The sequence below is a fragment of the Epinephelus fuscoguttatus genome, linkage group LG7 (assembly GCF_011397635.1).
Source record: "Epinephelus fuscoguttatus linkage group LG7, E.fuscoguttatus.final_Chr_v1".
Taxonomy (NCBI): Eukaryota; Metazoa; Chordata; class Actinopteri; order Perciformes; family Serranidae; genus Epinephelus; species Epinephelus fuscoguttatus.
The window spans coordinates 42,409,776-42,435,265 of NC_064758.1; the positions used below are offsets into that span (position 1 = coordinate 42,409,776).

Genomic DNA, 25,490 nt, shown 5'->3' on the forward strand with positions numbered 1-25,490 from the left:
ATGTCACACTTCATAACATCAACCACTGTATGACATTAACTTTAATTGAGAAACCATGACGGTAGGTCACAGGGCTGCAACTAATCATTGTTGTTAAGTCCATAAAATGTCAGAAAAGTCTGTGAAAAGCAGTCAGTATAGTTTCCCAGAGCCTGCAGTGACGTCTGCTAATGTCATTTTTTGTCTGATCAACAGCCAAAATCCGAAAATTATCACTTTAATGTGATTTAAGACAAAGAAAATCAAATAATCTTCATCTATGAAAAGCTACATTTTAGCTTTAAAAACGACAAAAATGATGATAATGATAATTTAGGGCTGCAAATAAATTCTTTTCACATTCAACAATGTGATGATTATTTTCACAGTTAATCAATGAATATTTTTGTCTACTGAATATGAGAAAACAGTGAAAATAGTCCTCTCTTCAGCTTGAGGAGATTGATTCAAGTTGCTGTTTTTATCACATCGACAGCTCAAAACCCAAAAATATTCAGTTTACTATCGTATCTGTTAGTTATTATTTTCTTTTCTAGTTCATAGATGGAACGATCAACACCTAATTTTCTGTCAATCGATAAATCATTTCAACTTATCGTTCACTTTAGCTGGGGCTGATATGAGTTGATCAGTCAACAATAAAAAACATTTACTGTTTCGTGTTTTCAAATTGTAGAGATTTGTGTTTTTTCCTTTCATAGAACTGGAAATTTAATATCCTCTGGTATTGATCTGTTGGCCAGGCAAAGAAGTTCAACACACATCAACTTGGCTGTTGGAAAATTCTGATGGGCATTTTTTTTTTTAACTGTTTCCATTGTTTATAATTTAGTTTTTCCACTGGAATTCTCCTTATCGGTAGAAGTTCATCTAATAGCGTAGAAGAGGCACTTTTCAAAGAATATAGTGCTGCATGTATTGTCAAGTGTTGAGCACAGAAAAGGTAGACAGACAAATTTCTGACTCGTTTACAGCAAAATAAAACCCATCAACTGATCGTGAGAGGAGAAAAATAAATTCCAGAACAATGTTTGCCAAGTAAATAAGGAAGTCAACCTTGAGATTATACATAGTATTTAAGGCAAAGCACTTTGCCGACACCCTTCAACAATAAACTGACAATACGGATGTGAGACACAGATCTGAGTTACCGGTATAATTAACCTTTAACGGTGCTGAATCAACAAGTGTGGAGGGTTTATGCTGTGTTTACGTTAGTGTCGGCAGCTCTGAAGTATTCTGTTTGCACTGTTGCTTTTTGAATCACCCCCGTATTATGGAGTCAGATGCTGCCTTTAAACTGCATATGACAGGTGCACTCCTCAGTGAAGCCCTTTATACTCGGTTAATTTAGAAAGTGGTGGAGGAAGCACTCAGATCTTTCACATAAGTAAACATAGCAGTATCATAGTGTAAAACTACTTTGTTACTCACAAGTGCAAGTCCTGCATTCAAGGTATTACTTAAGTAAAGGAATGGGCATCAAAAAATACTTAAAAAAACAGAAGTAAAAGTCCTTATTATGCAGAACGGCCCATTTCAGAATAATGTATCACACATTCTTGAGAATTGGGACATAACCTTACTGTTGCAAGTTTGATTTTTACTTCAATTCTGTTGGAAAAAATAATTTCAAAAGATAAAAGGTCTTGACTAACCTTGTGATGGGCCAAACTCCCTGTGATTTAAATTGTTCTTGAATACCGTACATAATGGATATCAGAGGTCAGATCTAACAGAGTTGAGGTCTCACAGTTATGACATAAAGTTATGTATTTATTAATTTCACAGCAGTGGTAGTGAGGAGCCATTTTATTTATCAAACTTCTTAAGAGTTCCCATTATGCCAATTAAAATATTCATCTTTAAACCATTGTTCTTATTACGTTTTGATTTAGAAGGGCTATGGAGTTGACCTGATATGGCTGAGACACACCTGATATTCTTTAATGAACATATCAAAAATCAGAGAGCTTACCAAGGCATATTTGCCTTTGTGAAAACCAAGAAGTGAGACAGGATTTGGCTGACCCCTTTTGTGCCTGATTAAATTACGTTTTTTGTATAAAAATGGCTTGGCTTGACAAAAATCTGTGACACATCTTTACAGGTCCAACATTTTAAAGTGAATATATTTTAAACCAAGATGATCATAGCAGGACACTTTTACACCTCTGTTATCGTGTGTATAGTGTGTACTGTTGGTTTACAGACTGTGACAACATATGCTTTTACTGTCTGAAACTGTGACTCTAGTCTGGGACGAGGCTATTTCCTGGCACAGGGCAAGTTTAATATCTGAAGAGACAAAAGCATATCAAAATATTGCATAAAACATTTTTTTTCATACATTTCAATCTTTCAAAAGTAATATTTCACCCAAGAAACCAAATGAGAATGTTGAGAATTTGTCATTTCAAGCTTTTTGGAGGGGTGGGACAAGATTTGGCCCAAATTTTAAGAATGGGTGGTTTATTATATTATTGTATTGTGATTATTAATGCATTAATGTGTTCATCACTTTGATGTTGAAGCTGATAAAGGCGGAGCTTATTTAAAGTACTTAATATACTTCTTGCTTGTCTTACTTGGCTTATAATAATACAACACATTGTATTAGTTAGTTTATATTTTATATTATTAATCCATTTATACAATGTAACTGGAAACTAAAGCTACTGAATACATGTAGTAGAGTATGAATATATAGTAGCATAACACGGAAGTACTCAAGTAAAACACAAGTACTATAATTGTACTTAAGTAAATATACTTAGTCACTTCGCAAAACTGGATTTAGATACTATAAGGTGGACTTACCCTCAGGACTCTCTATGGATTTCAGATAGAGCTCCTTGTATTTCTCAAAGCTGGGGATGTGAGCCTCCTTCTTCAAGTCCTCAGACCCGTGGAAGACGTCTTCCTTCGGCGCTTTGTCGGGAATCATCTCCAAAATGTTTCTTTGACTCTTTTCCAACTTGGTAGTCAACAATCGTTGTGGGAGATCACTCTACTTAACGTTACGGCCTAACGCTATCGCCGTTAAATATCAATCGATATATCCACTGCACGGCCAGAAGATAGTCAATATCAGCTCTGCAGGACGAGAGAAGAGGCTGCACAGATCCCTCCTTCAGCTGCAGAACCAAGCTGCACGATGAAGCAATGCTGCTGCAGAGCTAGCTCGATGCTAGCTAGCAGCTAAGTTCATTCAGACTTCCTTGTTTTTTTCCAGGATGTTTTGTGTTGTTCTTGCTGCTGTTGAAACGTCGCGTGCAAACACCGCGTTTGGAGCTTGTACGTGCAGCTGCAGTTGTAAAGTAAAGTGTAAGTCCGTTTCGGTGCAGCTCCGGGTGAATCTGTCCTCTCCTGGTAGTGTAAAGTCCTGCACACACGGACACGGGTAAGCCACGGGTCCTGCTAAGCTAACAGGCAAGCTAGCTCACTCCAGCAGAAGAGGGAAACGAGCGTGCGCGCCGAGACGAGGCCCTCCTGTTTTAGCTGTACAGATTTAAGATGTGTATAATAATTAAATTAAAAGCTTTCTTTCAGTCAGCAGAGAGAGTTTCGTGCCGTCGGGGAGGCTGGAGGTGAACTGTTTTTGTCCCAGCGGTGACATTCGCCTGCTCCTTCTTCTTCTTCTTCTTCTTTTCTTTTGACAAACTGAACTCTGTTTGGCCCTGACCAGCAGCCAATCAGAGCGCACGGTGTATTCGCGTACTCCTTGGAAGCTCCGAATTCACACAACTAAGACGGTATTCACCACCGATCGTTGCGTTCAAGTGTTTACATTTGAATCGAATGGTCAATGATAAAAAAGTACGTAAGATTTTGTTATGATGGAAGATATTTGTTCGTCCGTTTATTTATTATTATTATTATCATTATTAGGGTCCGGGCAGCTAAACTGCCAGGACACTATTGTAATCCTAGTTCTCCTTCTTCTACTTCTTCTTCTTCTTCTTCTTCTTCTTCTTCCTCAGCTGTAAACTCAAGCCGATAGTCCTGATGGTGGCGCTACAGCAAGTGCCTAAAGTTCAAAACTTTGAAAATTCATAACAAATCAACCATACGTGCTACAACTTCACAACTTTCATCAAACTGTAGCCCCAATACTGAAGAAACTTTTGTACATTTAAACCTATTAAAAATTATGAAGTTCATCACTCTGTTTTTTTTTTCAAAAACTGTAAAACTTCTTAAACCTATCTCCTCCCACAATTTACAGAGCAGACTGTCCTACAAAAACTACGTTTCTCAGATTTTTGATTTATCAAAAATTGAGCCTACAGTGCATCAAAATGTTTGACTGTAAACTGTATTGTAAACACATACATGCAAATTATTGCTAAATAAATCTTCAATGTTCATGGAAAAAATGACAAAATTCTAGAGTCATGGTAGATGATGTGTGGCAAATTTCAGAATTTTATCTCAAAAACTGAATTTTTGACAGCATTTTGAATTTTGCTCTAATGTGAACAATTGGAGTCAATGTAAAAATGGCAATTTTAAACATCAGTTTTTCACTTATGGAGCAAATCAGTCATTGTTACAAACAAATTACCAACATCTCCATGCTGTCTAGATGCAATATGTGTATTTTTAGATTTTTGTTCTGACAACTGAATTTTTTACAGTGATTTGAAATCTGCTTTTCCATGCATGGACAGCTGTTAAACCTGCACGTCTGGCTTAGGCAATTTGTGAAGCTACACATGAATTGTCACTGACTAATTAGCTCAGTGAGATAGAAGTTGATTCTTAGTCGCAGAGGTTGTGAGTTCAAGTCTCAGCTGATGCAAAAGGCAGATTGTGTTGCTAAATTCCTAAATGTCTTCCAATTCTTCTGCTTGTTGCTCAGAATTGCCTAAAAATGCCCGGACCCGACCCATCGCTGCGCAGCAGCTATAATTATTATCATTATTATTATTACATTACATATAAGTGTACAGATACACGTAAATGTACTAGAAAAAAAGGTTAACAGAATGAATGAATGAATGAATGAATGAATGAATGCCCTGCATGTGTGTTATGTAGTGTTTTTTTAAGAGTAATATTTATCACTGTTTTACTTTTACTTTTTACTATATAGTTTGTTTTTGTTTTTATGAGCTCTTTTTTTTTACTTATCTTTGCACTGAGGAGGTTGCATTCAGTTTCATTGTACATGTTTAATGACAATGAAGATATTCTATTCTATTCTCTATTCTATAAAAGAAACACTAATTAAACATGTATGCTGAGTCATTTTTTAAAATTTCTATTATTATATAAGGTCACACGATACACAGGCATACACATGTAAGAGAACATAACAATGACCACCAATTAAAAAAACAGATTAGAACAAAGAAGCAGAAAAACAAAGACAAAATCAATAAATAACTAATAAAAAGCTGAAAGAAAGAAAATGCTTCTTGTTGTAGTGCTGTCACTGTGCGTGTTATTGTAACATTAAACAGGACAAAACGTAGGTTAAAGGGATAGTTCAGGTTTTTTGAGGTGTATGGGGTACGATTCATAGTTAGTGTATGACATATAGTAGCTGTCACTCAGGGAGCTCCCAATTTGGAGAAGCAGGCTGGAGTATGACACTGTATTGTTACAATGGTAGTATTGCTTTTGTTAAAAAAAAATAGAAACATTAATTAAGTACATCTACTTCTTCAGAAAACGACACCAGTTGCTGTGACAGTCTCAGTGTTGTCAAACACTGCCCTCTATGGACAAAACTGTGCATGACACTTAGAGTGTGATTTAAGTTTGGACCAGTGAAGTTTGGTCTGACAAACAGCAGGTGGCGTTACTGTTCAACTTCTGCTGCTGGTGTGTGCAGAGCTCTCAGAGGGTTTGACCACAGCTTCAGCATCACTTTGTTTTACTCCTACTGTGTGGCAGTGCTAGAATGTAACTGAGTAAATTTAGTACTGTACTTAAGTACAGTTTGAAGGTATTTGGACTACTTCATTTGAAATATTGTGCTTTTTACAGCACTACATTTATCTGACAGGTTTAGCAGTGTCTATCCGGATTAAAATTTTATATTAAAAAACATATAAGTTTATAAAATGAAATTAAAAAAAAACATGTAGTTACAGATTAACAAGGTATGCTCCCATGATTTTTGTCCTGTGACCTCTTAAAAAATATTAGTGTCCAGTTGGGGCCTCTCGTCATGGTTAAGATGTTTATGATTTCTACCAAAAAGTTTCTCAGATTGTTTCATTTAAAATGTCAACTGACGTCAAATTATCCAATATATTAAAATTAACCAAAGATTTAGTCATTTACTATAATAACTCAAGATTTCTGCAGAACCAGAAATTTTAATTCTTAAAGTACATTTTACTGATAATACTTCTGTACATTTACATACATGGGGTATTTAGTGCAGGACTTGTAATAGAGTATTATTTCATCATGGTATTGGTTCTTTAACTTGAGTAAAGCATCTCAGTGTTTCCACCAGCACTGACTGTGTGTGTTTCATATTAAGAAGCGACTCTCTGGAAGCCCCTCCGGCTCTGTCTGATGTCACAGCTCTGGAGCGCTGAGGGTCAGAGGTCAACCTTGGGCCCGGACCAAAAGATCACATGTGAGTCACAAAGACTGCTTTGTTTTCTCATTGTTCAGCTTTCATGTGTCGTTTTCTTCATGCGATCATGTTCCTCTGATTTACTGCAGGTTTCACACATAAAGTGAAAAAATATTGAAACCAGTAGATGATATTCGAAGGTACAGTCCCTACCAGCCTCCACATTACTTGGTTCCATTTTATTTTAACGTGTCCGGGTCCGTAGACAGAATCTGCCTTGAGTATTTTTATTTGCATCGTGACGAGAGTATTTCCAAGTGCTTTTCAAGAAGACGGACTGTACTTTTTATACTCTTGACAAGAGTATCAAGAGTAAACAATACGACACTGCATGAACACTTCCACAGACCTTAAAGGTCTTCACTCGGGGAATAATCAAGTTCAAATTCTAAATAGTGGCTCCTTCAATTAATATTTGAGATAATATTTGAGATTTTTACTGCACTTCATTAAAGGAGGGAAACATTTGGCTCCATTAATGTGTAATTTGTGATTTTGAGTGAAATGTTTCAAAAACTGTCTGATAGACTGCCATGAAATTTGGTACAAACATTCATGTTCCCATCCATTCATTCTTTTTCAACCACTTATCCGAAGCCAGGTCATGGGGGTAGCCCGCTGAGCCAAGTATTCCAGACGTCTCTCTCCCTAGCAACACTTTCCAGCTCCTCCTGGGAGACCCCAAGGCGTTCTCAGGTCAGATGAGATATGTTTCCACAGAACCACCTCAACTGGCCTCTTTGGACGCAAAGGAGCAGTGGCTCTACTCCAAGCTCCCTACAGATGTCCGCACCCTATCTCTAAGGCTGAGCCTAGCCACGCTTTAGAGGAAACTCATCTGCAAAAAGCAGATGATGTGGTTAAGGTCACACTGTGACCTCCAGAATGCACTGGGGCAGTTTGCAGCGAAGTGCGAGGAGGTCAGGATGAGAGTCAGCACCCTGTCTGAGTCCATGGTTCTCTGCCAGAAAACGTTGGATTACCCCCTCTGTGATGGGAGGAGGTTACTGCCCTAAGCGAAGGAGTTCAGGTATTTCAGGGTCTTGTTCATTAGTGAGGGTAGAATGGAGCGTGAGATGGGTCTGCAGTTTGGCGTGGCGTCTGCAGTGATGTGGGCACTGTGCCGGACTGTCATGGTGAAGAGGGAGCTTTCGATTTACTGGCCCATCTACGTCCCAGCCCTCACCTATGGTCATGAGCTGTGGGTTAACGCCTCCCTCAAGATGAACTGTAATACAGTAACTTATGTGACCTTGCATCTAGTGTGACTGCTGATCTCTCCAGAAACTAATAAGGAACTCAGTTCAATCAAACACAGACAACAGACCGGTGTTGACGTGGAAATACTGTTTTTATTGTCTGTACCAAACTTGATTGAAGAAAACCGAGTTTTCCAGAGTATAACAAACACATCAAAGTCCAGCAGAAACAGGAGACAGAGAGGAGAGAGACTCACAGTGTACACGACGCTTATCGGCACTGAGGTCACACAAGCACCAGCGCTACCTTCAAAGCCATCATTTCACTCTGCTCAGACATTTTCAGCAAACACACCTGCGTGACGCCGCTGCACTTCAGCCACGCTCAAGATCTGCTGGCAGTGACACAAACATGCAGGTGTGTGTCTGACTGAAAACATCCAAAGAAACCTCTAATATCAAACACCGCACACAGTCTTCCTCAGTAACACTTACATCAACACATTTACTACCATCATTAAACCAGACAGGAGTCACACACAACCTGAAACACTTTCAATGACTTGTCAGGAAAACCAGACGATTGTCAGAACCTCATGAAACATCTCATGATGTCATAAATCCCACCTGACAAGTGACTGAAGTGATGACAGTTCGTATTGTGACTCATTAGATACAGACTGTTGGAGTTAGAGGAGGGAGGAGGTTACATTGGCACTGGGTTCAGTACAGAGGCCACTATGTAAAGGGGGGGGACATCTGCTCCCCCTTTAACATTGCATAACAAAAAGCACTTCTTCACTAAGGCTCGACAACACACACTCGCCAGACCTGCTCCAAATGGGGGAAAGCTGCTGTTTTGTCCACAGTTTCAAGTTTTGTCCTGCATTGAGAAGGCTCACAGTTTACACACACACAGAGAGAGAGAGAGAGAGGGAGTGTGTGTTTGTCCTCAGTGTGCTACGATTTGTCTTGGCATCAACCCACCTAACAAACATGAACGGGTGTCCCCAAAAGATATCTTAAAAAATGGCTCATAAGGAGTTTGTAAGTGCTCAAATCAGAATTTTTTTAACAAACAGTCCAGCCTAGGAATATTGTGAGGGGAAACAGCATTTGCAATTAATTTGGAGCATTTATTTATCCCGCTTTAAGCACCAGACGAGGGCGGTTTAGCCAGTATTAATGAATTTCAACTATTCAGTTTGCTTCTGACGTTTTTAAGCTTTCTGTGTGCATATATGGGAGGTAATCAGAAACTATTTAGATAGTCCATGTGTCATTTTGAGTCATCGTCTAAGCAAAAACGTCCTGGTTTCAGCTCTTAAAATGTGAGGACCTGCTATTTTATATCATTATAAACGTAAATCAAGACATTTTGAAACACAACCCTGTGATCCAAGGAGTTGTGCCAACTGACCCTTTATACATGAAACAGTTGATTAATTGAGATTCTGGTAAGCAGATTATTCAACAATGACAGTGTTCATTAGTTGCAGGAAGCCGTACTCGTTAACAGAGCGGTGTCCTCTGACACAAAATGTCTCCCTAACAGTAGGTTGTAGTTACAGTAAATATTTTGGCGCCTAAGGGAGCATTTTGAGGAAGCAGTTTCTGTTGTGTTGCATCTGTACTTCAGCACATTAAATTTGAAATTAAAGAATTACTTGCAGAATAAAGTCCTGACTTGTAGCTTTATTTCATGTGGGGTTGCATCCATGTTCGGGTGAACAGCAGAGGAATGGGAGGTCTCTTTATTCAAAGTGCCCGGTCCAAAAAGTGTTTGACAAATGAACCTTAATACAGTTATGCTTCATATTTGGTCAAATCCTCGTCAGTCTTGGACCCTCTGATGTCGCTCAGACATTAGCAGGCAGTTTGATAATGCTCTATCAGGCCTCTGCTGCAACCAGATTCACTTCCAGCAAATGTGAAGGGTTTCTTTGCCTTTAGAAATTCACTGAAAGAGGTGACGAACTCGGAAAAAACTTCCTGGTTGACTCATCTGTATGATCATTGTCCAAAAAACTGAGTATTCGTCCTAAAGTAATCACCCAAAATGGATGTAAAAACTCCCAAATTAAAGCTAAAAGTCAGAAGTTTAACCTCATGTTCAGAGTTGGCTTTAAAATCTAATGTGCTGGAGTTAATAACAAAAAAGAAGTTACTGCATCTGCACATCATCACCACAATACAAAGGTTGACTGTGGTTAGAAAGAAAAAAGCTCAAATCACTCTTTGGAGTGTTAAAAAGCACACACTCCAAAAAAAATATATGATTTGGAAATTATTTCCAAAAAGGTTAAAAGTAGAAATGTATTTTTTTTTTAGAAGTGGTCCTACTGAAGGAAACTACCAGAAAATACAAAAAAAAATCAAACACCCAGGCACCCTTTGTTTGTGTGCAACATTCAACCCTCATGGCAGTGCTTGTTAAAGGCGTGAGTTCTGTCAACTATTAAATCATGTAGCTACAACACTTAAATACTAACTATCTGCACGTCTCAGATGGAGAGCTGCTCCACAGATGAAAAAGCTCAACTCAGCACCCCTTTAATTTAATTCTGCAGAATGTATTTTGTTGAAAACTTGCATTTTTCAGCTAACTCATGGCAAGAATATCACAAATAATTCATCAAAAAACCCTCTAATTCAATTAAACTGTCTTGAAACACCATCAATATATTTTTTTGTTTGCTTTCTGAGCATTAGATGGAAGACAGGTGGTCCGCTGCACCCTGACACATCTGAGCTTTTGTCCATAATACCTCCAATGTTGTTTATTTTCAGAACACATTAAAAATATGACTAACAGTACAAACATTTGCCCAAAACAGCAGACTTACATTAAAGTAAAAAAAAAAAAAGTTAAGAAAAATGTCTTCTTATGAAAAGAAAAATGCTCTGAATAAGGCCATTGATAAAGTTCTATATTCCAATAACAAATTGCTGTTAACAGTTATCGGTTTGTGTGGAATCAACATTGTGTTGTTTCAAATTAGGTACAAATATGTCAGATATGACATCTTTACAGTGGAAACACTGGTCTCAAATCAGATCCACAATATACAATATTAGTATTAAAATTGGTCAGTCAGGAAGTGGAAATAGGTAAAAGGAGGAAAAAGACACCTGTCTAGCATTCCCAGAAAGAAATCTGTCCTCAGCGTGGCAACTCATTGATCCCACGTCTTGTGGAAAAACTAAATCCAACATTAGAAATAAGAGCAGAGGTTTCACTGATGAAGACGAAGCCTGAGAGAAGCACATGAGCAACTTCCACGACTCAGCCAGGCAGAGATCAGACGATGGTCTCGACTGTGGTCGGCTACATGGAGTGAACGCACTGTTCAGCCACAGTCGGAGCTCACAGTGTTTGTGATGTGGCTGCTGTGAATCTCCCATAAGGAATTATTTGTGTTGGCTGCAGCCTGAGGGAAGGCCTCTAGTATGAAACAGTGCACGTGCCTGAACGCAGGTTCTCCAAAAAGACCAAAAATACAAAATCTGTTGATCGTGCAGTCTAACTTTTTTTGTTGTTGCATTTTTTACTTAAAGTTGGCGTGTTGATCAAAAGGCTGCCGTCTTACACTCAGAGAGGAAGCCACTTCCCTGGACTTGAGGATTGCACATTTAAGAAGCCTGAACACCGCGGTGGAGAGGGAGCATGGGAGAAGTGGAAGCAAGAAGATCTGCTACATGAACAGCAACCGCTCTCTAAATCAGAAACCCCTTTTCTCTATCGATGTAAATCTTTCCAACAGTGATCGTTTAGTGAGTGTGAGGAAAAAAAAAAACTCAACCTCAATTGAAAACAAATGTATAAAGTTGAGAGCATGACAGACAGGTGCCCCAAAACCATACAACAGAAAAAACAAACAAAAAATGAAATAAATGGAGTGAGGGGGAAATGTGATAAAACAGTAGCATACATTTACAAAACTCATCTGAAGCTCAACAGGACAAAATCAGGATGGTGTCCTTGGTGGAAAAATGGCCAAGAGAAGACCCGGCTGCTGCCTCGTCCCAGACTAAACCCTGAGCCCTTCAGTGTCAACGTGTGCAGCCCACAGGTTGCTCTTTACTTATTTAAACTTACTTAGAAACATATCGGCTACATCAAACTGGTAAATGATGTTTCTGAAGACCTGCTGGCTCCATGAAGTCAACTCACTGTTAGTATAAGTAAAATAGGGACCAGCTAGGAAAAATAATACAAGATACGCCTCAGGTTTGGTTCAAATTGATGCAAAACCAAGTGTTCAAGTTGGGAATGTGTATTTTCTTTTTCTTCTGTGCATGCATCTTTCTCCAAATAATTAAAACTCAGTGTCAACAGCAGAGGCACAAAGCGGCTACAGCGCCATCAAACGATCTGGGTTAGTTTGGGACAAAGTGATTGGTGACCTGACAGCCGGGTCTTCAGAGGAGGTTCTTCACGTTTGATTTGTTTCAAATTGATTTTTTTTAAACACATACAACCACACACGCACATACGTATACACACTCACACACGCACACAGAGAACATCACCGTGTATTTCACACTCAAGTCCATTACAAAAACCAGATATGTACTGCATGATCTGGTTTTGGGAAGGATGGGATTACAGGTGAGGGTAGGGGGGGACTGGAGGAAGAGGAGGCAGTGACCAAGGCTTTGTTGATTATTGGTAAAAAGATGTTTCAGGGAAGAAGGAGCTGTATGGCAGGAGGAAGAAATCCAGCAGGTTGGGGTTTAGGGTTTGGGGTGGGAGGGGGGGCACAAGTCAAGATCAGGTTTGGTGTTGGATATAAAACCAAACTGGCTGTCTTGGCTTGAGGAAGGATCTCGAGGTGTAGACCAGAGCATCTAAGTGAAAAGTTGCTTGCAGTCTTGAATATTAAAACTCCTCCTGCTCCTCAGCATCAGGTATCACAAAACCCTCCTGGAGAGAGAGAGAGAGAGGGGGACAGAGAGGAGAACGTTATGAAAAAACAGCGACACACTGTACAGATACCTGAGGTCTGGATTCTAAGCTTGTCATCTCTCTGGAGCCAGAAAACCCCAAATTAAGCAATATGGGTTGAGCCTTGTTGTCTCAAAGCCTAACACATATGTTTCATTAACACACATTATTGCAATTCTTGGGTTATTATTTTTGCCAGTTACACATATTCCTCATACTGTGAACAATGCCTTTACTGGTTTTCTGATCAACATTTCAGGTGTCTGAACACAAACACAGAGAAGTACAGATAGATAGAAGTAAAGTAGAGTAAAAAAAAGCTATACAAAACTATACAAGTCAAGAGCACATTAAGTCAAAATTACGAGCAATACAAATACAGCACCAAGAGCCAGAACTGCTCCTAAAATTAATAGTGCAGGACTGTCTCTGAGCAAAGTGACATAACGGTGCGGTAAATAGAAGCAAGTCAGCCAAGCACCACTGAAAACTTTCAGGCTCAGTGAGCGAGCTGCATTCCATTCCTCTGCAGGAATTCACAATGGCATCAGCAGTTGTTAACAGCCGAGCAAGTGGGCTTTAATCTGGTGTTGAACTCACAACATATTTATCCAACATACTGGTTCATTTTAGAGAATAAAGGCACAGAAACCGACGATGTGTTAATCCATCTTGCAATACTTTCTAACTTCCTCTGTGGCTCTCAGCTCTGAGCCCATTGGTTCCTACTGAAGACTTATTTCTTCACTAAACACATCTCACACTCACACACAAACACACACAGATATTTTCACTTCTTCAAAAGCTTTTGAGCAAACCAACAGGAGGAACTACTGCATTTGTTGAGGACTATTTTCAGCAGTGGATTGATCCTCATTTGGTGCTCTAGTGAGTGTTTCTGGCAACAGGACAATGTATGTAGGATGGAGTCAAAATAAACTACAATGTGTGTGTTTATGGTAATGAAGGAACATGTTGCCCAGTACAACAGTGTGGTTTTTAAACATTTCTGGACAACAATGGAGCTCTATGGCACACAGGAAATAGATATATCAGCCTTTGATACACACACAGTACTTGTTAGTAGATACATTTACTGTTGGTTTGGTCTTTTTGTGAGATTTATTGACATTAAAACAAATATAGAATATCACTCATTAGTATTGTTTACAGCCATTATCTTTGCTTGTAGTCATTTTCTATGGCTGAAATTGAGGAATATCTTAAGGGTAAGTTAAGTATTTTTTCAGCCTTGGTCCAGTACTGAGCAGGCTGCAGCCAGCAGTGGCGAAACAGGCTGCAAAGTAACCACTCATGTTCACACCATCAATTTACACCCACTAAGTGTGCTTTTTTTGTCCACAGGCTCAGACTGTTATTGTATGTGTCTGACATTATTAAAGAAAGGATCCCTACAGAGATAGACCTTTTTGTTTAAGACTAAGATCCTTTTTTGTTTAACCAGAAACAGCCCTGAAATTACCATCACCAAACGCACCAGACTCCATTTAAATAAACAGTAATTTTACCATCGTAGAGGACGCTTCTCTCAGAAACTAAAGAAACAAAATAAAACTCTGAAACAACACCTTGTCTCACCTTCCCACTGTTCCAACAATTACCACCCTGTTTGGTAGACATAAACCCTTAATTCACCCAGTTAGATGGTAAGATAAGCTGGCCCTTCAAATGCTAAAATTACTGTTAAATTAAATGGAGTCTGGTGGGTATGGTAATGGCAATTTCGAGGCTGTTTCTGTTTAAACAAAAAGGTGCATCTCTGTAGGGATCCTTTCCATAATGTTGTCAGACACCTAGAATAACAGTCTGAGCCTATCAGTGGCAAAAACAAGCAGTTTTAGTAGACGTATATTGACGGGCAAACAACCCTCACCCTGGGTGGTTAGTTTTAAAAATTCTGTTGAGTGATTTAATTTCTCGTATGACTAAGCAATGACATTTTAAAATCCCCTGACTCCTTGGCCTTCAGAATGAATTACAGCATCACCGAATTAAATCTGTGTCAAACTCACGTCTGTGGCGTAAAGGATGTCGATGATCCTCTGCAGTGTGGGGTCGCCCTCTCCTTCCTTCTCCTGGCAAATCAGCTCAATGTTTCGCAGCTTTCCAAAATAAAAGTCTCTCTCCTTCTCCATGTCCTGAATGGTTGATTTCAGGATCTCCATCTGTGGGAAGAAAGGGCAAAAACAACATTAAGTTTTGTTTCTACTTTTTCAGGGGACTCACTTTACGTTTACTTTTTATTTGCTTGTTGTGGAACTAAGAATTAATTTCACTTTTCAATAGTGATCGTATGGCGATTATTGTGATTATTTCTTCACTGTGCATAGCGGTGTGCTGACCTCATTTAAGAGCTCCGCCCTCTCCTCATCGCCTCCTCCCATCCCTGGCTTTCTGGCGCTGACATGAGCCAACTTGGGTGCTACCTTGGCAACAGGTGGCCTCTGAGGAGCTGAAGAGACAAAGAAGACACGGTTATTGACAGGAGAAAAAGCTTTGACTTACCAGCATTTCTCCATTTCATTTCAAACAACTTGACCCCACAAGACCAACCAGAGCTCTGACCTTGATTGAGGGCCTTTTTAGGGGTTTTGGCGAGAGCTGATGTGGCAGTGTTGGGTATGGGCATGGCATCCTGGCCGCGCCTCGCCTCCTCCGGGTCGTACTCCTTCCCATCGTAGTTGGCATCAAAGAACTTCTTAAACCACTGAACAAACTCAAAGTTGTCCTGGAACTTCCCCTTCACCAGTTTGTCTACTGGAATTATCTGGAAGCAAAGAGAGACAGTCAGGACGGGGATGTCTGGACATGTGTCTGCCTAGTAGCTAGGTTAAATGAGCTGTAACCTCTCTGTCAGTGTGTGTGCCACAGCTGGTACTGTTGCATTTTCAGTATCACTGTCAATACAGTTCATGTGTTGTGGTACTAATACCAAAATTCTACATTTAAAATATGTTGCCCTACTGCATAAAAACCATTCATTCTGAAACAAGCTGTGATCACAGCATTGGCATATTATCACATTTTAGGCTGAACTAATAAGCAAACAGTCATTTCCACATCCAGTATTAAGGGAGCAACATGATTATTCATTAGGAGTCTCTGTGTTTGTGTCCCCCTGATGAATTTAAGTCCAATATTCACTCTCTTTCAACTGTTTTTAGTCTCTACCAACTCCTGAAGGAAATATCTGCTTCTTTAGCTGCTAAATGCTCACCTATGTTCACCTATTAGTCTCTAACTGTATCTGTCTGTTCTTTGCAGCTTTGTGAGATCGATTAGAGCATGGCTGTATAAAGAGACATAGATACAGTGTTGGAGGCAAGATCTTCTAACGTCCTCTAAAGTTGCTAAGTGGCACATGAAGCCAAAAGCGTTCAACTGCCAGTATAAAATTACTCAAATGACTGGCGCAGATTGAACCTAAAGAGCAAGGGCACCTAAGACTTACCCAGACCGAGCCCACTACTACAGATTTAGCTCTCCACAACTTGAATGAGGATATTAATTTTAATCTTGTGTGACTCTTCTAGACTTCCCAAACGTGACTGGACTGAATGGATTACATACTGATGGTTAAGCTAGTCATGTCGCGGCGGCTGTGAGGCTAACACAAAACAAAACAAACAAAAAAAAATCTTCTGATTTACAGACGTCTCTTTCATGATGTAAGTCTACTGGAAAAATCTTTTTGGGCTCAATGGCATCATGTGATGTGCTCGGAAGTTGTAATTCCACTGTTTGGCGACTACTAAAATAGTTTTGGGTCAGACAGGTGAACAATGAGCTCGAAACTCACTATACAGCTCTGTAAAGCCGAGCAGAGCTGCAGATTCAGGTGGTAATTCTCTGTAGGTTCATCACTACCAGAGACACCTTTCACGTTGCGAGAATCGTTTTAAAACAGAATCTGACCTAGTATTCAGTGTAAACTTAACGGGCTTAGGTCCCAATTTGGTATTATTGGCACAATTGGGCACAATTGTGCACAATTGTACACAACCCCCCCCCCCAAAAAAATACAGTGGTTCCATACTCGAAACTTAAGACACAACAGATTAAAAAACATGCTGTATCATTTCCAACACACAAATCCATACTTAAATAGGTAATCTCAAGAGTGTCACGGCAGGAAGAGAAAATGGTTTTGAAAAAAAAGGTCCAAGAGAAAAAACTGAAAGCCAAAACAGCTGCACAGGAACATCCTTCATTGTGACACTGACTCACAGAGCAGCTGCTGACCTGCTGGAATAAAACGATGGGATAACAATGTATGTTCTGTGTAGGACGCTAGGCCTGGAAAAAGAATGGTACGTACATTAAACACAAAGCTGGCCAGGATCGAAGCCACAGTGAGGAAAAGAGAGCAGCAGTAAAACAAAAAGAAGACATCAGCAGTAAACCTAATTACTCAGCGATGGAGGAGGCTGACATCATTAGACAATACACAAAGCATGAACGAGGGCAAAGTCCGCAATGTAGGCACAATGCTGGGGATTATAACATTGCACTGCTATGAATACCACTGATGTGCTCTCAGTGTTCGAGCATCTGTTACAGCGATCCATGAATCAACACTGTGCAGGCATTTCAAACAGAGCACTGATCACTTCACAAATGGACGACAGGAAGGAAGCTGAAACATGAATAAATTATGGCAGCTTAGTCAATAGTCCTGCAAGCTGCTTCATGTTTAGTCTGAAAACAAATGATGACTGTGCTGGATCTGCCCCACCCTTTAGTATCTTTGTTGACATATCAAGACTTTGTGAAGTGTCCAGAGCTATAGGAAGCTCTCAAACATTTGCAATACAATTAAGTTTTTATTAAGAGCTTCTGATGTTGGAGAATAAAATGGAAAGATACTGTAGTTCCACTTCGAGCATACAATCATGTCACATTAACTTAACCATGATTCAGCACTCTGTGGCACAAAAAGAACAGGGCTGAAATACAGTTGAGCATTTCAATCTGTATCTCTGCCGTCAAGTTGGTGTTAGTGCACACAGAGTCAATAGTAGCCAAGGAGTGACAGACGAGCTAACAGTGCTAAGAAAAAACAAAGTGACTCATGATCCGATCAGCAGAGGCAGCTCAGCTGGTTGGGAGGGGATGACAGGAGTTCCAGTTTGCATACCAGTACGAAACATTTTAGAGTAGTCTGTTCTAACAATCAGCCGAGGTGATCAAGGGTCAAAACATTTAGCTCCCCCCAATCTAAAAACTTAAAAGACCTTGTCCTTATTTTAAATATTTGGTGTTTTACATTCTTCATGCAGCCCTTCATACATCATCGTCCCTCAGTGGATGATTATATTTTAGACTGACAGAGAGGTGTGTGAGAAGAGGGGGTAGGCTAGCAAGCACAGTGGTTTCCCCACCACAGGAAACAGTGAGCGGGTTGACCAGTAATCTAGACCAAGTGCAAACTAATCCTCCACGATCAGGCGACATGATTCATGTTCACTCATTTTCAGTGCTACTGATGACAGCTGTAAGTAAGTCTGATAGTGTTAAGATACTATTAATGTGATCCAAACACTTCCTGCAGCTGCTCTACATTAAGAGCTTCTCATCAGCCAACCGCTGGCAGGGCTTAGTGTGAAGCACAAGATGCAGTGGATATGTTTGTATGCAGATTCCTTGTACTTTTTATTCTCTTCACCAGGTGTAAGCCTGGAGAGATCATGCCTTTGGTCCTGTGTGTGTGTGTTACCAGCGGACACACTGGGTATTTTTCCAACTTCAGTAATATCTGCTGCCTTACATTTGACATACAGCTCTGCTCCACTGAAGCAGCTCCATACTGCGTTCATCTTCGCCCGTCTGTAGCATTGCAGCCTATTATGATGCGTAACCAGTCACAGAGAGCTATGGGCAGGACCCTGAGCAAGGACACAGAGTGGTGACTACACACAGAGGCAGGCAGTGCCATCACAGCCAAAGTAGCACATTTTTCCCAATTAATTAATTTTTCTGGCAATTGGCTTTAAAGAAAAAAGTACTACATCACAGGCTGTTATCCCTGTTGCTCAGAGCACAGTAGAGGTATCAGACTGTATGAACACTTTGCACATGAGGGCTGCATATCAGGAATTCCTTCATGTTTCCAAACTTTCTGCACTTGTGTTGTTGCATCATGTAATTTGAAACTGGCGTGCGTGCAGTATAGTACAGCAGGAGCGTTGTTACTTACTTTGTCGACCCCCATCTTTTTGAAGGAAACCTGCAGAAGCTTGAAGTTGTGGATGTATTCATGCTCCAGCTTGGCACCAAATTTAACTTTCTTCAGAGGCACAGAGCCGGGGAACAGCATGTCCATGAACTGGCAGTAGGCAGCACCTGGACGATGAAAATGATCCAAAGAAAGAAATTACAGGACACGTCCTCTAATGTCAAATATAGTAAAATCGTTACAAAAACTGGGTCGTGGCTAGATGGTAACCCTAGATTTGCAAAAGTCTTGCAAGCTGCTTCAAAATATTCTTGTCTTGTGGTTTTATGGTGTGACAATGCTGTGGTTAAGGTCTGGTTAGGTTTAGGCACAGAAAGGTCTTGGTTAGGGTCAGGGAAAGATAATAGTTTGGGTTAAAACATGGAACGTGAAATCTCATTAGAGTCTCTACAAATCTAGACACAACCCAAGGACTGAGTGTGTGCTGCATGTTCAAACATCAGTGGATGTCTAAAAACAAGAGCATGTGGACTGAGAGCGCCACAGACAAGGATAAAAATAGAACTCACTTTCCTTTTAAGTGAGAAAAGAGAAAGCCAAAAGTTCATCTTAAAAGTGATGTACTTGAACACTTGGGGTGTGCGTAAACAGGCTGTGTTTTTTTTAAATACAGTATTGATTGACTGATACTGAAAACTACTAATACAGAACCAGAATTTGAACCAGAATTTAATACTTCCAAACAACACCAGCCATAATGCACATACACTACCATAAACCCAACAAGACAACAGTAATGTTTGGGCAATCGTAATGATAAAAAGTAGTGCATGAATCTGCTGAATCACCTGAAATTAACAAAGTAGCTTATTTTCTATTTTGAGCAAACTCTGCCTGCACCCACTGTTCTGACAAGCCTTTTAATTACACACTAAAATCTGAGAGTTTGCATATTTACAAGCCACAAAGACAATCTGCAGAAGTACAGCACATGCATGCACAGGTCGATGGGTGTGAAGTGAAAGAGTGATGAGTATCAGCAGTTCACAGGGTTAAAGCAGTTGTGCAAAATTTTCCTATTGGTCTTCATCGCCCTTTAAATCAGCTACAGCTGATGCATCTGGCAGCAACAGCTGTGCAGGTGGTTTTATCCACTTCTTAAAAAGGCAGCGATTTAAGGTCCTGGCAGCCAGTTACCATCAAATATTTTAAATATTGTACCTAATAAAAGGGGCCAGGCCACTAATGTTGTTGTACTGAATCAGGATAACTCTCATGCATTTGGTATGTTAAAAAAAAAAAAAAAATCAGAAATAGTCAAACAGGTAACATAGATACACCATGTGCAGTTTGCCACTGTGTTTAATTTCAGTCAACATTTTAAACTGGCTAAGGTGTGAAACTTATTGTTACTTATAGTACAAAATTAAAGTTTTCCTAGTTTATCTGAGATGAACAAAAGCCCCTTTTACACTGCCTCTTGGTGGGAATTTCACGCTGTTATTCCACCTTGCTGTTCTGTAGAAAAGGTAAGATGGTGGAGATGGAGGTCAAAATTGTCTTGCCTCTGAGCCGGGAATGAAAGTACAGTAGTAATAGCGCAGAAACTATTTCTGTCGGGTCAGCTGGCAGGACGGGATCATGGGTAGCACGGGTATGACATTTTGGCGACGTGTTATGCGTGTGACCCATTGCCAAAGATTTAAAACGTAGCTGTTAGCAGCTAACTCAAAGAGGACGTTGGGAAAACAGTGAGGTCTGGGAGTTCCTTATTCTCTGAGCAGAGGATGACATCAGCCTCCATATAACAGAGACAGTAAATGATTGTTATTGCCATGTTGATGTCTCTGTTATTGATTATAAAACGCTGCAGACGCATATGTTACATGTCACACTAGAGGCCGAAGCTGTTGTGTTACATGACATGTCTGTCGTGGCACATTTGATTCCACAATGCCAGCATGCTGTCTAAAATCACACACCGGAGTGTCATGATGTCGCCATTGTTTAGTGCTGTGTAAAAATGCAAAGGCAGCACAAAAGGGGACTTTATAGTGGCTCTGCAGCGCGATCTCTGTGTAAAAAGGGTTAAAGACAACTTACAAGAATGTTTTATTGATGAGTCATGGCAAAGTATTAAGCATCAGTAGCGACGGACATACTGTTCCACAACATAGTCATGCAAAATATCACGCATGATGCCGGAACTGTATCAAGAGCTCTGACAACTGTCTGTTAATTAAACATATCTGGTCCTACCATCATGACAGACATACTCAAAACATCTCTTACCTGAACACAACATTTCTATCTTCGTGAGGTTCATCTGTAGAGACTCATTGATCCAGACCAACATGTCATGACGACTTAAGTTGTCACTGGTCACTGAGGTTGAGTACACGTTCACAGCCATTGTCGGTCACCTGCTGACACAGAGGAGAGAACAATTGTGAGAAAAATTTACATGATGACTGCCTTATCTGTCAGAGTGAATGGTGGAGCAGATAATGTTACGGGTCACAGCCAAATTTACCAGAACAGAGCTGATGGCTGAGGGTTACTGTGCATCCTTGATGCTGAGTCATCATTATGCGGATTTTTTCATGATAAGCTGGTTGTACATAACAAGACTAAGAATTGCCTGATGCACAGACACACACAAAGTAACTGTGGTTGTTACTTCATACATTATTTGTGTAGAAACAAATTCTCAGTCCAACAAGCGAACAATCAAAAGCTGCAAAATGTCTGGTTCAATATTTTAGAAGACAAAAAAAGGCAGCCAGTATTCACATTTGAAAAGCTGAAACAAATTATGTACTGGCACATAAGCAGCTATCAAAATAGTTGGCCATTAATAGTCTGTTGATTGATTAATCAATTGATCACAAGTAAGGCATTAAAATATTACATATGGCATTTCAATTTATTGTAATATAATCATCTGAAATTTGGAGACAACCAGTGTGAACATTGACATCTCATTTTGGATCTCATTGTAGATCCTACAATGAGATCCTGCACCGCCCAGCTTCTGGCGTTCTGACAGGGAAAGTGTTGCACTGTAGGCACACCCAAATATGCTGGCAATCAAACAATACTTTACATAAGCACAACTTATGATATGTCTTCAACAACAACTAGCTCGACCAAAGTCATTTTTTCTGGATGATAGTAGCAGTGTCTACGATTAAAGAGGTCAGACACTAAAAAACTAACTGACTGAGGTTTTAAGTCATCATGTATTTGCTACAGTCATTACAGACATATATGTTATGTCTCCATAAAGGTCTGTAGTTACATCAGAAACCATCATCCACAGCCTCTGCTGTGGCTCATCTCCAGGCTACACCAGACCAGTTATTTCCTCAACAGCTGAAAGTAATAGCTGGGGCCTCATAGGAATAACAGTTCTCTTCAGATGTAGCTGACTATTATATTTGCATCCTGGTAGACTATGTCACATCTAAATGAGAAATAACACTATAAATAGGCAAGCAGTTTGTCATGAGTTGATTAAAGTATCATATGAGTCATATGAGTCTTCATATTGAGTAATTATTAATGGGGGGCTGTGTTGTCAATTCATTTAATAAAACTGTTGAATTTTACCTGTTTGCCAAGGTTTCTCTCATACATAATAACCAAATAATGGCTTCTACCTGAGCACAGAGTTGTCAAATGTTGAGAAATAAAAAAAATCCTGACAACTTTCTTTGAAATATTCTGGCTTCAAAAGCATTAACAGTTCAACAATAATGTACAAGTCAGTTAACTAATATTATAACTAACTTACTTGAACTAAAATGACTGTTAAATAATCCATCAGTTGGAGTTATTTGTTGAGTAAAATTACCAAAACATTTCCAGCTTCTCAAAGTGATCAATACCTCTGTTAAACATGTCTGCACTGATGAAATGTGACCAGGTAGATTTACTCAGGTACTCTACTTATAGTATAATTTTTTCTTGTACTTTACTTAAGTATTTCCATTTTATACTATTTTACACTTCTACTCCAGGACATTTTGGAGGCACATTTGTACTTTTTGCTTCACTACATTTATTGTAAAGCTTCGGTTACACTGCAGATTTTTAGATTATTAATGGAAAATGCAACATTAGAGTGCTGAACACATTTAATTTTGCACTATGTCAACCTTTATCTTGTCTTAACGGGGAACTATGCCCATTTTCAAAATTCAAACATGTAATTCAAAGGGTCTTAGACAGTCCAAAATAATAGTAAAATAATCAACTCACCTAAGCTCATATTTGTGATGTCATTGGGTATTAAGTCTGAAGCTGCTCTGTAGACCATGAATGGTAAAAGATGTTTTAGATGACACTGAGAGCACTCAGGGGGATGTTCTGAGTATATGGGTACATTTTTATTTCAGAGCTGAGTACTCTACTATAGAATAAAGCTCATTAAGGTCTACAAAAGCAAACAAAAATTCTCTGGGTCCACAAATCCAGGCTCCCATTCATTGTCTGTGGAGCAGCTCCAGACTTTAAACCCTATGACATCACAAGTTCAAGACTGACTTGTCTGGTTTCTGGCTTTGAGACTTAGCTCATAGAGACAAATACTGACTAAACGTCCCTAGGCTATAGAAATAACATATGGGAATTCTTACTTTAGGTGGCATCCCCCTTAAATACTATAAGCTCTTGTTGGGATTAATAAAGTACTCTTATATATCTCTCATTAGAATCAATAACATAATAAATATGATTCTGGCATGGGCCATACTGCATAATGAGTACTTTTACTTTTGGTACTTAAAGTATTTATGCTAATATTTTTAAACTTTTGCTTTAGAAAGTTTAAATCTAGGACTATTGTGACAGAATATTTATACACTGTGGCCCTGCTACTTTATTTAACTTAAATATCTGAATACTTCTTCCACCACTAAATTTAACATATATTATTAAGATTTCATTTGGTCACGAAGTGGCATACGCTAAACGATTAATGAAGAAAATAAACGGCAATTTGTCAATAATATAAACAGCCGTTAGCCGCAGCTCTAACCTTATTGATATTCCGACCGATAGCATTTAACGGCTAGCTTCATGCAACAGGGCCCCAGCTAGAAACTTGAAAGCTAACGGTAGCGGCAGTTAGCCAACTGACCAGCTAATTTAGCTCCCTACAAAGCTAACGTAGCTATGCGGCTACCTAACAGACTCAATGAGTTATTAAGTGACATGTTACCACCTGACAGTCGATTGAATTAGTTGCCATTTTCCTTTTATGTGGCTACAGTTAGCTAACAGTTATGTTTCTGTCACCGGCTTAAACTCAACCACCGGCTAACGTGAGCCAGTTTATCTCACAGCAGACGTCCAGACGTTTTCCCCGCCCTGAACTCACCAAGCACCCGCTAGCTTGAGTTAGCTTGTGACGGTTAATGCGACAGACTTTCAGTGACGGAGCTGGAAGGCGCTAGCTTCATCCGCAGCTCAGCTAACAGTTAGTAACAGAAGCAGGCTATATATATGTATAAGCCTCGCCCTAGCTGGTTTCCTCGGGAATCAATCGGTTATGTTCCTGCTAGTCACGGGCTAGCATCTAAGCTAACAGAGTTCAGCTGCCTCCTTCACCAGCCGCCGTTTCACATGCCGGTAAAAGACACCGTGTTTCAGCGCCGTTACACTCACCTGGAGTGGATTGGCTTCGACAGATCTTGTACACGATGATTTTATTATTTTTCTCCGCTGTAACTCGTTGTCATAAAAAGGTCTATCTGTGATTGTTTCGACGTTATAGACACTTCTGCTTTTTCTTCTTCTTCTTGGTACCTCACGTTCAGTCTACCGGCAGCGGAAAAACCGTTTTGATGACGTCAGGGCGTAACGGGTAACGCCTAAACGTACCGACGCTAATGACGCTTTGTTGAGTTCACAGGAAACCGAGGAAAATATATATAATAAATATATACAAATATAAAATGACCATTGATAAATATAAAATACATAGAATATCGATTTATATATATACTTAATTAAAAATATCTCATAAATATATTAATGTGTAAATAAAATATAAGAATATAGATTTAAAAAATATATAAATTTATATTTATTATATTTATTTATATATCTATTGAAAGACAGAAAGAGAAAGAAAAAGAAAGGAAAACTCACAAATGTACTAATAAATATAACTATTTTTCTAATTTCTCTGATACTCATTGGATACATACACGTAAATTTGCTCTCACCAACAAATTTAAAGAAATAAATTACAAAATTCTGCATATTTACCTAACGAACATTTTCATCTAAAGATCTGAGGTTTTCAATAACAAATGTGAATTTTGTAAAAACAAAGAAGAAACAACTTAGAATCTATTTTATGAATGCGAATGTGATTTTATTATCTACCTTTTTTGATAAATGATTTTATAGTCTTACAAATGTATTATTAGTTTGGTCTTTTTTTCCCCCTGGGTTACATTTACCCTATTTGAGGTTGTCATGCTAAAAGCATCATCCTAGTAAGAGTGGAGTGGATGCATAAATGTTTTCTGATTT

General features: G+C 39.3%; 2 protein-coding genes across 5 annotated transcripts in view; both read right to left on the bottom strand.

The window, feature by feature from the left end:
- The window catches only part of acss2 (acyl-CoA synthetase short chain family member 2), a 41,178-nt gene extending 37,527 nt beyond the window's left edge, over nucleotides 1–3,651 (bottom strand). For all 3 annotated transcript variants that reach the window (XM_049580409.1, XM_049580408.1, XM_049580407.1), the window contains exon 1: nucleotides 2,821–3,651. In XM_049580409.1, coding sequence (XP_049436366.1) covers nucleotides 2,821–2,947 — 127 coding nt within the window. In that variant the 5' untranslated portion in view covers nucleotides 2,948–3,651. The remainder of the gene's footprint in view (nucleotides 1–2,820) is intronic.
- A 6,914-nt stretch (nucleotides 3,652–10,565) lies between these two features.
- On the bottom strand, nucleotides 10,566–24,785 carry mapre1b (microtubule-associated protein, RP/EB family, member 1b). 2 transcript variants are annotated; one of them, XM_049580429.1, is made up of 7 exons: nucleotides 24,615–24,785; nucleotides 21,237–21,367; nucleotides 18,966–19,111; nucleotides 15,335–15,536; nucleotides 15,112–15,221; nucleotides 14,782–14,934; nucleotides 10,566–12,727 (listed from the first exon to the last, which is right to left on the bottom strand). In XM_049580429.1, exons 2-7 carry the CDS (start codon nucleotides 21,355–21,357, stop codon nucleotides 12,683–12,685), a joined length of 777 nt encoding a protein of 258 aa, XP_049436386.1. In that variant the 5' UTR covers nucleotides 21,358–21,367; nucleotides 24,615–24,785; the 3' UTR covers nucleotides 10,566–12,682. The 2 variants fall into 2 exon arrangements, with proteins under 2 accessions (XP_049436386.1, XP_049436387.1); XM_049580430.1 differs by having other exon boundaries at nucleotides 21,237–21,370.
- Between the last annotated feature and the right edge of the window lie 705 nt (nucleotides 24,786–25,490).

Excerpts from the sequence above, each read along its gene's own strand:
- mapre1b (XM_049580429.1), bottom strand. The coding sequence starts at position 21,357 with ATGGCTGTGAACGTGTACTCAACCTCAGTGACCAGTGACAACTTAAGT. Across the intron at positions 15,537-18,965 it reads AAAAGATGGGGGTCGACAAA|ATAATTCCAGTAGACAAACT; the intron begins GTAAGTAACAAC and ends CTTTGCTTCCAG. Across the intron at positions 12,728-14,781 it reads ACATCCTTTACGCCACAGAC|GAGGGTTTTGTGATACCTGA; the intron begins GTGAGTTTGACA and ends CTCTCTCTCCAG.